Consider the following 17,485-nt stretch of genomic DNA (forward strand, 5'->3'; position numbering starts at 1 on the left):
CCTGGCCGTGCTATTTTTCAGGTTTATGTTTATATGGCTTCTACTGTCAACAGTGCACCATTTTGTCTGACTTTCCTTGAAGCTGCTTTAATCCTTATCTGTCTTATGTAATGTCAGGTTATCATCGAAAAGACACATTTCCTTTCCAGGTCTTGTGTATTGTCTCTTACAAAGAAAGTCATTGATAAGATCCAGCCTGATACTGACTACTTGTCATACCCACTGGTCATGCTTTCATATGAGTCAGTTCTGTTTATAATGACCATCTGCATCCTCTTACCTAACCAGTGTTTTACTTATGCTACCACCCTATTAGCCACTCCGAGTTTGTGTAACATGTCTACTTAACTTTTCTGTCCTTCAAGTTTACATACTGTTTACCTTTCTTCTCTAATACTGTGATTGCAGAGTCACAGTCTAAGGTATGTTGGCACAACTGCACTGTTGTGAACGCATACTCTACCAGGGATTGTGACCTACAGACATCCACATAATCTTTGTGATACTTCAGCAGTAACCCCATAATTGTTAGGTTATTGCTACATTTGAGATCAGAATGCCAGGTTAGTAGTGTCATCCTTGGTCTCTTTTTTTCCATTGTTAAGGCATTGCATCTGCCCTATGCCAGTCATCATAAATCATACTCTCCAAACATTATTTTCTTTTTTTTATTTTTTCCTTCCATTGATTTATTACATTAGCGTTAGTGATACAGGCAAGTTTTAGTTATTTACCATGGATATTTGTTTAAAAAAGTCTTATGGAATGTGTACAAAACCCTTTTTGAAACAGCATGCATCATTGAATGTTTAAGATTGAAAATAAGGAACTGTTCCTCATAATGAGGTACATTTGAGAGTATTGCATCCATTGCCTTATTTACTTACTTGACATTGTATTTTTGTTTGTTAAGCCTTTACGTTCTATGGCAGCAGTCCTTGCCATGGTGTTCATCAACCTTGAAATCAGCAGGCAAGTGCAAATTAGCACAAGTGTCCCAACTCTGAAAAGGATTTGTACTACCTTAATACATTACTTAAGAATAAAGAGTATTACTTCTGTGGGGATAAGAGTTGATCCAGTTGTTCAGGATTTGGGAACTTGTGTAAACAGTGACCTGCTTTCGACTAGCATGAATCATTGTCATAATAAAGACCTTCTATAATACACTGCTTATTAAAAAAGGGATTATGTTTAGATATTGGGAAGTCATTGTCCCCTTTTACTGAGTCCTCATTAGGCCAGTCATTGAGTATAATGCCACTTTTGCATGTATCTGTCCAGACACATGCAACAAATGAAATGCCCCAGAGATGCCTTATCTATTTATTTATTTATTGACTGATTGATTGATTGACTTTGTTTAAAAGGATACAAGGCTTAAACAGTCTGTCGCACAAGGACCTACTCAAAACCTTGTTACTATACTTGGTATCCTACAGACTGCTAAAAGGTGACCTGTGTCTGGCATGCAAGGCATGCTGTGACCCAATATTGATAGATTTAATGCATATCACCATGTCAGATTACATCAGAAGTACTCTATCTAGGGATCTAAACCTCTTCTGCAGCATCAAAAGTACAGTATGGAGGGACAGGTTTGTCTCACAGAGGATACATCTGCTCTGGAACAGACTTCCCATCCATGTAAAACAAAGCTCTTCCCTGTCCATATTCAAGAGCAACTTGGATGAGAAACAGAAAAATTATTCCAGAATTGCCCCCTGTACTACTATTGGACAGATGCAGTTCCTAAATGCTTTATCCCATGCATCTGTTCCCTCGAATTATCTATGGTATAATCCCAGTTTTTCTCACTAGGGATAATGTATAATATTGGTCATGCGTAAGGCCAGTCTAATACCAAATGCAGTAAATTAATTCAAGCATCAGAAGGGAAATTGGCTAGGCTTAAAATGGCCCATGAGGGCAGCTAGCCTAGTACTTAGCTGTAAACCTTATAAACCAAAGGATAGTCCCCTAAAATCTGCTTTTGGTTGTAAGTACCACCATCATTTCAGGCTCTAGATAGTCATAATGTACTGGTTGTGCTACAAAGGGACAGCTTTATAGAAAACATTCTTCTAAATATCCACTGTTGCTGATGACGCTATAATTTAAAATTAAATTTTATTGCAATGTGGTGACCACTTTGCATGAGTAATCCATGTTCATACATATATTTATTTTATTATTTTTTTTGCAGATATTGATGAGTGCAGTACCCAGGAGAACGTATGCTCAGGAGAAAAACAAGTATGTGAAAACAGTGAAGGTGGATACTTCTGCATATGTGAACAAGGATACGTACCCCAAGATGGGAAGTGTGTAGAGGATCAAACTTTAGGTAAGCTGGATTATAAATCAATTTGTTTTATGGATAAGGGGGATGCACTTCAGTGTGGTACAATCTGAAGTGAGCAATGATGAACCATTGAAGAAACTATTCCGCCTTACACAGTTAAAGTCCAGGTATTTTAAAAATTGCCATCTTTAATAAGATATGTAAATTTCATGAGAAAGGGCAGTAGTAGAAAATAAGTTAGCTGAGATCCTTCTAGAGGTACTGTGCAGAAGTGAAGGAGCTTATAATATACTTCCTGTGTGGATACAAGGGAGGAGCTTATAATATACTTCCTGTGTGGATACAAGGGAGGAGCTGGTAATATACTTCCTGTGTGGATACAAGTCAAATGTGTTTCATAGGGAGTTTTTACAGTCAGCAGCCTATATCATCTAGGTGTCATTTAGTAAGCGCACTTAAATGGATAGCCTTACAAAACAAATCTTTATTCTGTATTTTAAAGCCAAGTAGCACCTCAGCCAACTGTCTTTGAAGGCTATACATGTTCAAAAATAGAATTAACATTCCTTCATGCTCCCCATTCACCACTTGATGCAAGTCAATGATTAATAACATCATGAATAATTAATATTGCAACAGACATTTATAATAAATATTTAATATTAAGCTCATGATTGAAATCTTTAAGACTTAAAGATGTAAATAAGGCAAGTGTTCTTGGTTAAAGTGATTTTCAAATGTTTTTTAACCTTATCTTTGCACCATGGTGCATTTATTAAGCAATGGCCCAAACAAAGACAGATGGATATGCAGGAAAATGCATTGGACTGCTTCACTTATCTCATACTACCATGTATATGCAATGGTCGAAAATCACTTTAACAGTATCAGGCATGTTGTGATATAAATGTCTATTCCCTAACTGAAACATCAGAAAAAAATTTCAAACATTTACAATCGTGATCATAAAAATGTTTAAAAATAATTCTTAAAACTAACTGCCACTTGTCTAGCAGTAGCCCCATGTTTATGACATGTATGTTCATATGGACTCTTAAGGTTTTTCATTTTGTCCAACGTACTAACTATACACTACTACCAGACAATAATAGTTTGCAGTTTGTACCATTCTAAATACATGGTGTTACTCTAATGTTGTCTCAAATTTCCCCAGTATTCACACATGTAACACCCTTTATAGTATTTTAAGCTGTCGTACATCATCCTCTGAGAAAGCTCCAGAATGTATCACTCTCTCCATAATGCTATGGGAATTTCTAAATGAAGGTTTAAGAACTGAGCCAGTTATTGTACTCAGATAATCACCAGTAGTGTGCCAGCACTTCCCTTCCACAAAAGTGGCATACCCTACAAAATAAACATCCTGTCTATCTCCACATATATATTTATTTTTTTCCTGTTACTGTATTGCTTTCCTATGTAACTTCTGCCTGCCAGATGATGAATAATTGTGTGGGATCTCCTGACCATATTCTTCTCATTCTGGAAAACTCCCTATAGGTCAATGATCTAATTAAATGCTGGGGATGCTCACTGGCAGCATATAGAAAACGATTAGCAGAAGATGGCTTCTTGTGTGAACCTCTCTAAACTTTAGTATTATTTACTCGCACTAACACATCCAGCTATTTGGTGTTGTCTTTATAAATATTAATTGTATAGTTAATAGCAAATTTGTTTTACTGAATTCTCTAGAAAAATAAACAGATCATCCATTCCTTTAATTATAACAAAATTTTATAAGTTATAAAAAGTGGCATTCAGTAATCAAGATACTGTAGAAATATCCCCATTATCCATAATTGTTCTTCTGTAGTAGTAATTAAGAACGCTGTCTGTGCTCCTTACAGTTCCCAACAATTCACTCCATATAATTGTTCGATTAAATTCACAAAATGTGCGTGTATTCTCAAAGGCCCATTCACAAGTGACTGTACTGTTGGGAACCATAAAGAACACAGAGAGTGTTATTATTTTATTTCGTTGGTTTATGGGTTGGTTTTGATGCAGTAGTAATTCTTTCACAACCACGTTATTCTCTGATTCCACTGAGAACTGAATTGTGATCAATAAGCATCATTTTAGTGGGCCAGTGTAAAATTTTCAGAAATTTGATTCATTCCTTTTCATATATGTCGAGTCTTTTGCTGTATTCAAATAAGCATGCAAGAAAAAACGTACAGAGATTTCATGCAGTATTATAGTCTCCAGATAGCAGACATACTAACCTGGTTAGTGCATATGTAATAAAGTAACAGAATTTCAAACTCTGATACGTTGACATTCATCCTCATGTCCTTTTTGTCTCAGAAATTTGCTCTACCAGGATACTTTATCTTCAGGAAAGATTGCAACAGCAGAAAGAGGAGTCCTAATCTAAGTAAACAGTTCAACAAATGCAAAGCATCACCCAAATAAACCCCCCAAACCTAACATAGGAGAAGCAGTCTGTCGCTCGTCTTGTGTATTCAAATAAGACAATGAGACTGGGTGTTCGTTTAAGTAGTTTATTGCACACAAACACATCAGGATGGATAACTGGAACGTAGAACTTAAATAAGCTAACTGATTGACTACTACACACATGCATGCTTACACCTTGGCTGCATGTACGCTGTATTAATATTTGCTCGTGCCCATGGACTGGATTGATTCTTAAAGGTACACACACACACTCTTATCTACATCCTCCTCCTTCTACTCTGTCATGCAAATGAAAAATGACAATAAGGAGAGCATGCAAATTATACAGATGTATACCAACAATAACAATCATGTCCAGGTTCCTGTAAATTTGAGATTAGGTCTTGAGATACGACCTGACCTCATAATGTATTAATTAGAACTGGGTTTAGCAACAGGGACAGTTACTGGGGAATGTTCTTCTTGAGGACTTTCAGGGATACTTTCAAGAACAGGAACAGATGATGAAATGTTCTCTGGAACAAGAACAAATCACTCTGAGAATTAGTCTCTATCATTGTTGCCTCACAGCAAGAGGTTCTCCCGTTCGATTCTCAGCGTGTGCACCTTCCGTGTGGAGTCGACATGTCCTCCCCACGGTCGAGTGGCATTCGAAAGACATACGTAGAATGGGCGTGCCTTCGATGAAGGTTGGGTGTCGAGCTGGCACCTCGGCACCTGTAAAAAATCTACTGCCAATCATTAGTGGACCGGAGTTCCACTGTGGCGACCCCTAACCGGGAAAAGCCGAAAGAAGAAGAACAACAAATATTACAGGCAAGATGCTGTAACACTGGCTCTGACACTGGTAGTAAATGCTTCCGATTCCACCTGAATTCCATCACATGCGACTCAATAATGTACGATCTCGCTTCCTCACACAAATGTTTCATAAGTCCTGTTCGGTCAAATCCTTTCACTGTCTGCATCCTCACTATCTCTCCTCCTCTCATTGAATTCAGAGGCTTGCTGGTTTTGTTGTAGTAGGACTTCTGGGTTAAGCTTTTACTGTTTTGTTGCTTTTAGCACTTGGAATCGACAGATTTTTACTGATTGGCAGTGTGGTTCTGGTTGACTCAACATTATTCTCTAGGCAGATGAACCAAGTAGATTGTCACGAGGAATGTTAAGGAGATTAAAGAGATTTAGAAAAACATCAGTATTGTCTCGTTTAGATTTGTCCAACAGCTGTTTTGCACTCCGAATTGCACAGTCATCCAAGCCGTTAGATGGTGGATATTCAGGACTACTTGTAATATGAGCAAAGTTCTATGTTTCAGCATATTTTTTGAACTGCTGACTTGTAAACTGCACAGCATTGTCATAAATGAGTTTGTGCGGACTACCGTGGACAGAAGAAAAGTATCTCTGAAACTTCATAATGACAGTACTGGACATGAGATTAGGAAATAGGTCAATCTCAAACCAATTTGAATGAGTCTACTAATACCAAGTAATGCTGACCCTTACATTCGAAAATGTCTGTAGCTACTGTCAACCAAGGTAGTTCAGGAGTCTGGGTTAGCTGAAGTGGGGTTTTTTTGTTGATGCGATTTAGTACTCTTACAAACAAAACAAGCTGAGAGTTCTTTCTCAATGTCTCTTGACATGGAAGGCCAAAATACTAGTCCCCTCACCCTTCTTTTGGTAGAATGAGTTCCTGGGTGGCCACTATGCAAGATTTTAATATACTCTTGTTGCAAGGATTTTGGAACAATCACTTTTGGACCTTTCATGATACCATCTTCCAGGGCAATTTCGTCTTTGTAAGGAAAATACTGCTGAACTTCTAGTGGAAAACAATATTGCTTTGATGGCCATCCTCGACTGATAAAGTGGTTGAGCTTCTGGAGACCTGGTTCTGAAGTTGTATGAGAACTAAGCTCAACAAGATGGGCGGAAGAAAAATTTCTCACTTCCATGACCTCAAAATCAGGTTTCTCATTTTCATGCTGTTCAGTGTTTTTCCTGGGTGATCTGGATAAAGTGTCAGGAAGATAAAGAAGATTGCCTTTTGTATAAACCAAGTGAAAATTGTACTTTTGCAGTTTCAACATCATACATTGCAATGTTGCAGGAGTTGTGTGCATTGGCTTTTTCAAAATAGTGACCAAAGGTTGGTGGTCAGTCTTGATTTGAATAGGTCAGCCATAAATATAATCATGAAACTTTGAACATACAAATACAATTGCTAAGAGCTGCTTCTCTATTGAGCATACTGACTGTCAGTTTGGGTTAGAGTTCTGGATGCATAGGCTACTGGTCTTGAAGAATGACTGCACCTTCCAGGCATCACACGAAAGAGTTACAGGTTTGTGAACATCATAGTATCTTAAGGTGGGTGGACTGGCAATTTTCTTTTTCAAGACACTGAACTTTCTTTGGTGGTGTTCCAAGCAGGACCAAGTTGCATCTTTGCATGTCAGCTCTCTGAGGTGCTGAAAGCTCACTCAAATCTGGAATGAACCTGCCCAAATAGTTGAACATGCTAAGAAAACATTGTAAGGAGGTCACATCTGCTGGAGCTGGCATCTCAAGAATTGCAGTTTGTTTGGAAGGATCTGGTCGTGAGCCTGAATTGGTAAACAAATGACCCACATAAGTAACTTCGTGTAGCCTGAATTTGCATTTCTGAGGAGTCAGCTTAAAATGTACTTCACGAGTAAGTTCCTGACCATTCCTGAGGTTTCTGTCATGTTCGACTTCACCATTGCCTCCTACCAGAATATCACCTATTATAATAGCACATGGATAGCCAGAAAAAATATGTCCATCGCACTTTGAAAGACTTCACTGGCAGAATTTATCCCAAATGGCATTCTCAAAAATCTATACCATCCAAATGGTGTACTGAAAGTGGTCAGCAATGAAGATTTTTAGTCGAGCAAAATTTTCCAAAATGAACATTTTGCATCCAAGACAGAAAAAACAGTGGCATTAGGCATAAGAGCAGCAACTTCTTCGACTGTACACATTGGATGATGAGGTCTTTTTAGTGTTTGTTCAAATCTCTTGGATCAGTACATATTCTAATATCATCTAAGCTTTTCTTATGAGCTACCACCATAGAGGTTACCCATTCAGCTGGTTCATCTGCTGGACAAATTACTCTTAGACACACCATCCTGTCTAGCTCAGCTTTGACTCTGTCCTCCATGGCTACTGTAACTTTCTGTGCTGGTCTGATGACTGGGCTTACTTCATGGTCTAACAACTTCATAGAATACAGAACTGTGAGTTTGTCTAACTTGTCTTCGAAAAGATCGGCATAGTCAGAAAAAATAAGTTGTATGAAATTTTCATTGTTACGCATGCTTACATGATGGACTTCTCTATTAAATGAAAGCAGTCCAATTTTCAAACTCTCTGTGGCCTATCCATGAGTGCACATGCCTCTTGACTATGTAAAATTGCGAGTCATAGCTGTTCCCAGTAGAGTAACATGAAAGCACTACTGAGTCTTCGGTTTGAATTTCTTCATCACCATAAGCAACAAGCTTCTCGCACACTTTGCCAGGTGAAGCTTCTCACCAGCACTTACTTTTAAAAACATTTCTGCTGAAGTAACATTGCACTTTGAACCAGTATAAACCTTGAGCTCTACAGGTCTCCTATTAATCAGAACTGTACAGAATACTTCATTCTTTGCCCACAAATCTACTGCATTAATTGTTTCACCAAGCACAGACAAACCATCAACATAAAAAGTAGGGTCGTGACTTTCTGGCTGATCAACTTGCCTCTTGAATGCTCTCTTTTAATAAAAGAATGTGCCCCTTTAGATTTACAGAACCTTTTAAAATGATCCCTCTTTTTACACGTGTGGCACTTCTGACCAAAAGCTAAGCACCTCTCTTACTTGGGCTCATGATTACGTCCACAGTTATGACAGTTGACTATGAGGCTTGTCACAGATTTTGCTGAGTCACCCCTCTGCTTTACTGAGTGTGCCCTGGATTTTACTGAAGCTGCCCTGAGTTTTGCTAGAGAGACCATAGTTTTTCTAGAGAAACCACGCCGTTGGGGCTATGTCTTTTAACCTTATGTTGCATAGTATTAATATTAGCACTGGAAGGCACTGCAAGCATGCTTTTTTCATTTGTAAGCATATTTGTGTGCTTTTGTGTATCTGACAAATTTCTATAGCCTTATTCAAAGTTAAATCACTGTCTCAAAGCAAAGTCTTTCTTACTGCATCATCTTTAATACCACACACAAGGCCAGTCTTTTATCAACTAATTTCTTAGATCACCAAATCTGCACATCTTTGCCTTGTTTCTTAAATCAGTTATATGTGCTGTAAAAGTTTCACCAGGCTTTTGATCTCTTGTGTAAAATATGTGCCTTTCCATTGTTAATATTTGTTTGGGGATTGCACATTTTCTTAAATTTACGTTTTAAGCACTCATGATCTTCCAGGTTTCAGCTGATACCACAATATGGCAGTTTCTCACTCCCCTGCATACACAGCTGGGGCATACACAAATGAACACTCCCTTTCAATGGCTTCTGAACCAGCTAAATTAAGAAGAATAAATGCCTTTGTATGTGCATCTTTATCAGAAAAAGCAGCCTGTATGAAAGTATCGTACTCTTGCTCAAACACTCTCCAGTTTTCAGCAATATTATTATCCAATACAAGTGGAGCAGATCTGCCAAATCTTTCTGTCATGCTAACAAATTGCCCTTGTAATTATGTTTAAATACAATCACACCAGGTACATGAAAAATATTCAACTGCATCCTAAACTCTTTGAAATGACCATATTCTGCAAAATAACTGTACTGTAATACTTTGCACACTTCAGATACTTTGAATTACTTTAGTTCAGAAGAAAAAGAAACACATGGCGAAAAAAATAGTCATTTTCTTTTTTTAATACATTTTATGCAATTCAGAAGTTATTCTAGGCATTTCTTTTGAGTATTTTATCAATATATCATGATTTCAAGCATTTTTAATTAGAAATTCATTTAGAAATGTTTTGAATGCTTCATTTTATATTTGTAGAGTAAAAAATCATTTGAAAGAGGTTTAATAACTGGATTTATCTTTCTGACCTGTTTGTGAGTCGTTTGAGTATCGGATGATTCACTCCTGTATATTCCTCCACTTGCAGCTGCGCGCCTCGTGGTTTTGAAGAAGTTTTACTTTGGATCCCATTCTGACACCATGTCACTCATCTTGTGTATTCAAACAAGACGATGAGGTTGGGAGTTCGTTTAAGTGGTTTATTACACACAAACACATCAGGATAGATAACTGGAACATAGAAATTAAAGTAACTGACTGACTACTACACACATGCATGCTTACACCTCAGCTGCTCACTCAAAATGTCATTCTTGCTTGAAGATTCTCTGTAGTTATATGTATGTGTCCATGGACTGGAATGGCTCTTAAAGGGACACACACACACACACACACACTCACTCACTCACTCACTCACTCTGATCTTGTCACTGTGACCACTGGAAGCAGTAAACACCTTCATATTAAATGCATTTACCCGGAATCTGGTAAAGCTGTAAGACTTCTACTAAAGACTATAGGTTCCATGCTAACTGCACCTATGAACATGTGATACTTAGTGATTTTTATATCACATGGACTGTAAAGATGCACAGTAACCTCCAGAATAGTATTTATTACCAGTGGTTTTACTTGGCTGATTTCAGCTGCAGTTTGGGAAGATCCAAAATCTAGTATAAGTGAAAGCTGTGGCCTTGTTTGTGGTATGTAGGGATAAAGCTCTGACTATATCCCAGATGATCCAATTTTCCTTAGTGGCTTTGGAAATGGTAGAGCTGAAATGGATCGTGCAGACTGGCAAATGACTGCTCACTTGTTTTGAGGTTTGTAAGATGTGTGACTTTGTGGATTACAGGAAAAGTGGCCATAACTGAAAGCATGGTCTTGTCTTACAAAGCTGGTGATGACAGCCCTCGTTAGCATGTGGATCAGAGCACTTGCATTTAGCAGGATGGCATAGTAGGCCCTCATGGTGACACAGTCATAGATATAAGCCAGCGAAGGGCAAGGTTAGGTCATAAGAAAAAAAAAAACACGGATGGATGCCTGAATGACAGCCACAGATGACTGGACCTCACTCTGTGGGAAGCAATTGGGCCTAACTGATCACAGAGGGTTGATTGTCAGCAGGCAGTGGTGGGACAAAACAGCATACAAAAAGAAAGAAACTTTATAAACTGGAGACTTGCAAAGGAACCAGAAAACTTGCAGCTGCTGGAATTCTCCCTGGTCATCTATATGATCAGCAACTAATTGATGCAGCACATAACTATAAATTGCCACCAGCTCCGATAAAGATGCCTCAGATTAATTGTCAGTGAGCTCTTCAACTTTCTGAAAACGCCCAAACACTGCCATGATTCTGTACTTCATACATTTAACAAAACTCTCATCAATCTTCTAAGTACATATGCGCCTGCAAGGACTGTAAACATAACTAATAATTCCCTGTCGTGGACCTTATGGTGGCTTGAATTTTGCAAAGAAAATTTAAAAAAAATTAAATGTGATAGCTCACTCTGGCTACTGGGCATGTAGGAATACATAATATAACTACATCAGAAAAGTTAAACAGCACTGTTTCTCCAACCCGCAAAAAATCCTTCAATGAACAAACTACTTCTCCTGGCTTGAGTGTTAAATCAAACAAAATATAGGGAAAAAACACTCACATAGGAAGACAAGCACACTTTGTTAGCAAAAGTAACCTCAGCTGAATGCTTTCATTTTTCTTAAAACTTCGTCAGAACTGAAGACCAGGATTTTAAGCTGAATTTTATATATGCTGTTCTGTGTCCCCACCCTGTGTTCTTCAACTGTACCATCTGGCATAAAAATGCAAACTGTCTAAATCTGATACAAAATATAGAATGTGTTATTATTGTTGGGGGTCCATTGTTGATTTTAAACTATCCAGGTACAGGTTTTGACAGTAAAGACAGATTTACATGTAACCCCCCCCGATTAAAATGAAGTAGAACAACAGTGCCCACTCCTAACTAAGGCAATATCGGGTGCCTTTCGGGACAGTACTTATGTTTTTTGTTATAACCCTGTACTCTATGTAGACCTTTCTTCTGGTATGTCAGAAGATGAGTAAAGTACTAGGAAGCCTTCCACTAACAAGACTTGTTCTGTTATGACAAAAAAAGTCTGCATTTGGGCAGAAAAGTATATGTTGCCACCCAAGTAACATGCCAGTGCTTCTGGTCTGCCTTAGACACCGTTTTGATCTGGTCAGAGTGAATGTTGCTGCTTTTTCTAACCCATTATGATCTTTTTGAAAGGCCAGGACTATGGCCTTGACACTACCTGGTGAAGCACTTTCTTGAAGTCTGCATCTCTGTCTTCTTATGAGGAACTCTGGCCTCCTTGAGACTTGATTTTTGTGGATTACATTTTTTCTCATTCCCTAATAATGGCAAGCAAGAAAACATTTTTGAGATTTCTTTCTTAGAAGTTAGCCACCTTGTTGAGCATTGCCTGTGCTTAAAGTATCATGAAGTTTCATACCCTTGTTTGTAGTGAGTTGTATTTGGTCTTTTTCTGAGACTGGATTTCCCTTATGACCATCTCATATTTCTTCCTAAAAGGCATGCAGAAATTATCCATAGGCCAGTCCATCTATCTTCCTGTTTCATGTCATAATTCCAAAGACAGTAGTCATGGAGAAGGGAGCCCATTCACATGCAGGACATGCACCTCCAGCACAAGTTTTTTTAGTAGGTTTGTGAGGCCTGAAAGATAAAACAGCTGCTTGTCTACTTTTCTACAGGGAGGGACAAGTGCCAATTGTAAACAAACCCTTTCTAAGTAGATTATGTAACTGCATTAGCTTTTGCCATCTTGTGACTGGTCACCTTTTAGAAAATGCTGCTTTCAAAGGCTTCTTTACCATGTTTCTAGTGCTTGCTTTCACCTTGTCTGCATTACATTTTATGATTTTGTTACAGCCATTTGTTTATGGGTTCACACTGTTACTAGGTTTTTTTCTTGAACCCTTCCTCCGTAACTAGGGACTCATTAAGGTACAGTAGAGCTTAACCTTTTGAAGCTTCACCTTTCAGCCATTTGGCTTATTTTTGCAAGGAATTGACAATATGGGAAAGTCTTACTAGTCAAAGACACACAGAGAAAATCCGTTATGTCAGCTATAAAAGATGTATACTGATGATATCGGTCGCTGATCTTTGATAGGAGGCTTATGTGACAAGAAGGAAAGCAGATTCGCTCAGTTCATGCGGTAAGTTGTTCATCTGAAAGTATGAAGGTAGCCATCAGAGTTCCCCAGGGCTCTCTCTTTAGCGTTTTACTTTTCTGATGTCCATTTTGTAGATGACTGAAAACTGGGTGTCATTATTATGATCCCCTTTGCACTTGTATCCCTAAGAAAGAAGTTTCCTAGTTAGTACCAGGTATGCTGAAAACAGACTCAAATTAAACGTGAAAATGGGTAGGATCATTTCATTTGGCAAACAACCCCAACCCTCAACATATGTGAAAGACAGCACTCCACTATTAAAAGAAAATGTAGGCAGTGATCTGGGAACCTGAAATGACAGTCCCCTCTTTTTCAATCACCTTGTGGCATCTGTAGTCAGAAAATCCTACTATTTAGCACAGCTATCAGCCAAAGGCATAACATTGAAATTTAAAGATGTCGTGGTTCCCTTATACTCCTGTACTAATTAGACCAGTTATAGTGTGTGATAATTCACTTGACATATCAAAGAACTAGAGAAACCATAAAGTTTCTCACTAACAAGATTTCAGGCTTAAAAGATCCTGTGCTGCCAATAGAGGTTAGATGCTCTACCCCTTTTTCAGTATGAACACCAAAACATGGCCCAAATGCAGAAATAAAATGAGTAGCCAAGAGCAAGCGTTTGCACTTCACAGACCCGCCAATATCTGCAAATTGCCAATAAAATAGAAATAAAGAAGCACCAATAAAAGGCAAAAAAAAAAGTATTTTAATGCAATTAAGCGCTTTTGTCTTCTGTTTTACAAGACTTTATCAGAACTTAACAACTTGGCAGAACCAATCATTTATAAAAGCCCACAAATTAAAAAACAATAATTGCATCCAATTAAGTACTTAAAGGTACATATACATACAAGCAAAAATAAATAATAAAAAATTAATTCCTACCATCATAATTTATCTCTCCTTATTTAAAACTGAATATAAAGGTACTGTCTTATTAAGCCCTGCTGGTTCATTAGCATTCAGTTCCAACTGGCAAAGCAGTTCCCTACAATCCACAGTGTTCTCCCAACAGCCACCCCCAACATCTCTGTGAACTAAAAGTAAACTTATATTGACAAGAGATAGCATGCTTAAAGAAAGCATTTTTATCGCTCTTATTTTTATGACCTGATAATGTCCATATATCTTAATGCACAACGGACCTCTCAGTTTTCCCAATAAATGAACTTTAACATTGCAAACAAAATGCCACATAAACTGTTTAATTTGAGAATTGCCATTTTTGAAAAACAAGGTGTATTGACCATGTGAGTACTGTATGACTATTGTTGACCATACAAATATAGGTACATTGTTGATGGTGACCACACTTACGTGTGTGCTCATTTCCAGAATTTCAAGTAACACTTCTAACAACTTCTTAATATTGCTGGCTGTTTGGTAAACAGCACATAGAGGAAATGCAAACCTACTGAGGTCAAATGCCCTCAATATTTTCCAATTATTGCTAATAATTTTAATAACAGCATTATTCAAAGGACCATATTGTAAAATAAAGGCTTGAGTGAAATTGTCATATTGGTCACTTGGGGGTTTGTTATATGTCTCTCTATTGTTATTGGGGGAATATTTACCCAAAATAGGAAAAATCTTTAGTTCTCATACTTTTAATTTGATTGAAAATATCTGTAACAACTTCTTTAGGATGCTCCCGTTAAAGAAACATATCTACTAACTTGTTACATTCATTTAAAAAATTAAGTACTTCTGAAATCATCCTCGAAAGTCTGATAAATTGTCCCTTCACAATACCAATCTGGGTTTCAAAGGATGAAAGCTTTAAACAAAAGGACATCCAAATATTTAATTTCATCAAGGGCAAAAGAGTAGGTAAACTTAAGACCATCTCGGACTTGGTAAATGCAAGTCATTTTTTTTTCGGCCATTCAGTCTCTATTTTGGGACTTGCTGACGCAGGTCCCGACATGTACCATACTGTTCTGTGTAGTAGACTGCAGCATGTTATGCATATTCATTGATATTAGGTTATTGTGCATTAATTTCTGTTTAATATGATTTCTGTTGGTACTTTACTGGAATTATTCTTCTAAAGCAACTACTGTAAATTCTTCTGTCCCAGCTAGAAATCAAAGTCAAGCAGAGAAAGTCACTCAGTAAACGAATCTTTAGGATCAGTAAAGCATTTGTTTATTTATTCACAGTCCTAGACATGCCTATGCCTAAAGCCCACTCTGTTTCTGTGACAAAGGAAGGCAAAATAATATGTCAACTAATTGCATGAAAAGGGACAAATTCTTTTCACATGGACAAGCTGAGAAAGTAATTTACTCATGTATTTCAGCATGGAATATTTTATTCTTAATGTACAGTTCTCATCTTGTCAGATTTCTAGGTCTTAAATATGTCCAGCAATTAGTCATATTCATCGTGTTCTTTTTGTGTAGCTGCTTTAAAAAATTATCACAGCAGTTCCTAGATCATTTTCATAGCATTGCTACCAATTCAAGATGTTGATCTTCAAGAGAAATTTTGCCAGCATCTTTTGCCGTACTGATAAGTGTTTCACCTGTGACGCAGTTCCCATTACATCGCTGACACTAGTAAAGTATTGTAACCAAGAGCCACCACGGACAGCATTTATTAATAGGAAGGTGGTCTCATTTTTTAGTAGCTCCATTGCTTGTTCTTGATGTAATATCACAGCAGCCTTGGGCTGCAAATCCCTGCATGCATACCGATGTGTTTTTGACAGATTTCCCAGTGGAGTTTTATTAGGTGATCATTTCATCTCTGCAATTTCTTGTTTGATTACTCAGCAGTATATGTTAGGAAAAGTGGTGTCACTTGTACCACATTTCTGCTAAGGCACTGCTTTATCAAGTCAGCTCTAAGGAGCTTCTATAAGACATAAAATAAGATAGCAGTGTTGGACACATCAGACATCTTTTTTTTTAGTATTGTGGAGAATGTGATTCATTTTATCAGGGCAGAATTAATGAATTTTAAAGGCTGCATTGGGGAGGAGGGATATAAAATCCTTTAAAAGTTTCTGTTCTGTTGCACTAAAAAACGAATGACTGAGCTCACCAGACATGTATTTTTCCACAGCAACAAATTTTCACTGCAATTTCAGAAATCTAACAAATGTCAAAAATGTCATATATTAATTACATTGTGTTGGTCTGCTTCACTTAGAAAAGCAGGAGTTGTTCACTTTGGTCTTTGCTTCTGTTGGAATAAAGCAGTCAGGTTTGTGTTTGTGATATCATAGTTTTTAAGAGTATTCATCACAGTCCCAGAAATGCCTCACCACTTTCACAGGCAAATGCTGTCACATTCAGAAACTAGATATTATTGCTGCAGTCTTTAAACTTCTAACACACTACAACAGTTAGCAGCGTCATGTCCCTCATGGCACTGCTAGGTTCTACGTGCAGGCAAAATTGTAGACCCTGCATCCTGGTAAGGGTCTATATTACGTTGTTGAAAGATTTGTTAATTGAACACATCTTCATCGTCAGAAAAAACAGCGAAAACAGGAATCACCGAATGGCGAATGGCCACTTCAGTGAGTTTTTTTCCCAGGAGTAAAAAAATGCTTGGCAGTCATAGGGGATTTGCCCTTTTCCCCACTGTAGTGTGATCTTGGAGTTGGTATATTTAGTTAGGGGGGTGTGGGTTTTAAAGTGTGTTTTGTGTTTATTTGGCCAAGCAATTTTTCCCCTCAATGCTGAACTAATCATTACAGTTGGGATAATATGTAAAATAATCATGTTTCTTTGTGATCAAAGCCAGTATTACTGAAGCTCAACATATCATTACATGGTCCTGCTATCCCATTTGAACGATGTTCTGTGAACATAAAAACGTACTATTTCAAAGTATTTTTGAAGTGGCATATTCCTTGCCTACACCTTTTTATGTGGGGACACTGACACACATTCTCACTTACTTTGAGATCCAACTTAGAAGAAAGTTAAATATTTTCCCTTTCCTTCAAGTCAGTGCAACCTCTGGTAGTATTTATACATTATTTATTATTATTATTTATTTACATTTGTTGACAAGGAAAATCAGATTGGACACAGGTCCTTTTTCAGTGGCGGCCCAGGGAGAAAAGCTCCACAATAAAAACAACAATTAAAAAGAATTAATTACAAGTTACAAGAAGTATAGGTAGGTTTTGTTTAACAATAGTAGTAAACAGTTATAGTCCAAAATGAAATTATATCAGTAATGTGGATACAGTGACCCATATCAGGGGTGCAGCCCATGTAGAACAAACTTACAGTAACATTTAAATCCGTTTAATGTACTGCAGTGGTCTGTTTAGTAGTGGGATATCATCCTTATTAGACTGCGGGCAGTAATTGTCTTTTGCTTGTTCATGTTCCAGCTTTTCACAGTTGAACATTCATCTGTTTATTTGAGT

At 37.6% G+C, this 17,485-nt stretch overlaps 1 protein-coding gene across 1 annotated transcript in view; it reads left to right on the forward strand.

Moving 5' to 3' along the window:
• Nucleotides 1-17,485, forward strand: part of CRELD1 (cysteine rich with EGF like domains 1) — a 571,547-nt gene that overhangs the window by 542,233 nt on the left and 11,829 nt on the right. The window contains exon 10 of the mRNA XM_044078710.1: nucleotides 2,207-2,347. Coding sequence (XP_043934645.1) covers nucleotides 2,207-2,347 — 141 coding nt within the window. The remainder of the gene's footprint in view (nucleotides 1-2,206; nucleotides 2,348-17,485) is intronic.

This window comes from Protopterus annectens, chromosome 7.part1 (assembly GCF_019279795.1).
Source record: "Protopterus annectens isolate FY-2018-M chromosome 7.part1, PAN1.0, whole genome shotgun sequence".
Taxonomy (NCBI): Eukaryota; Metazoa; Chordata; order Ceratodontiformes; family Protopteridae; genus Protopterus; species Protopterus annectens.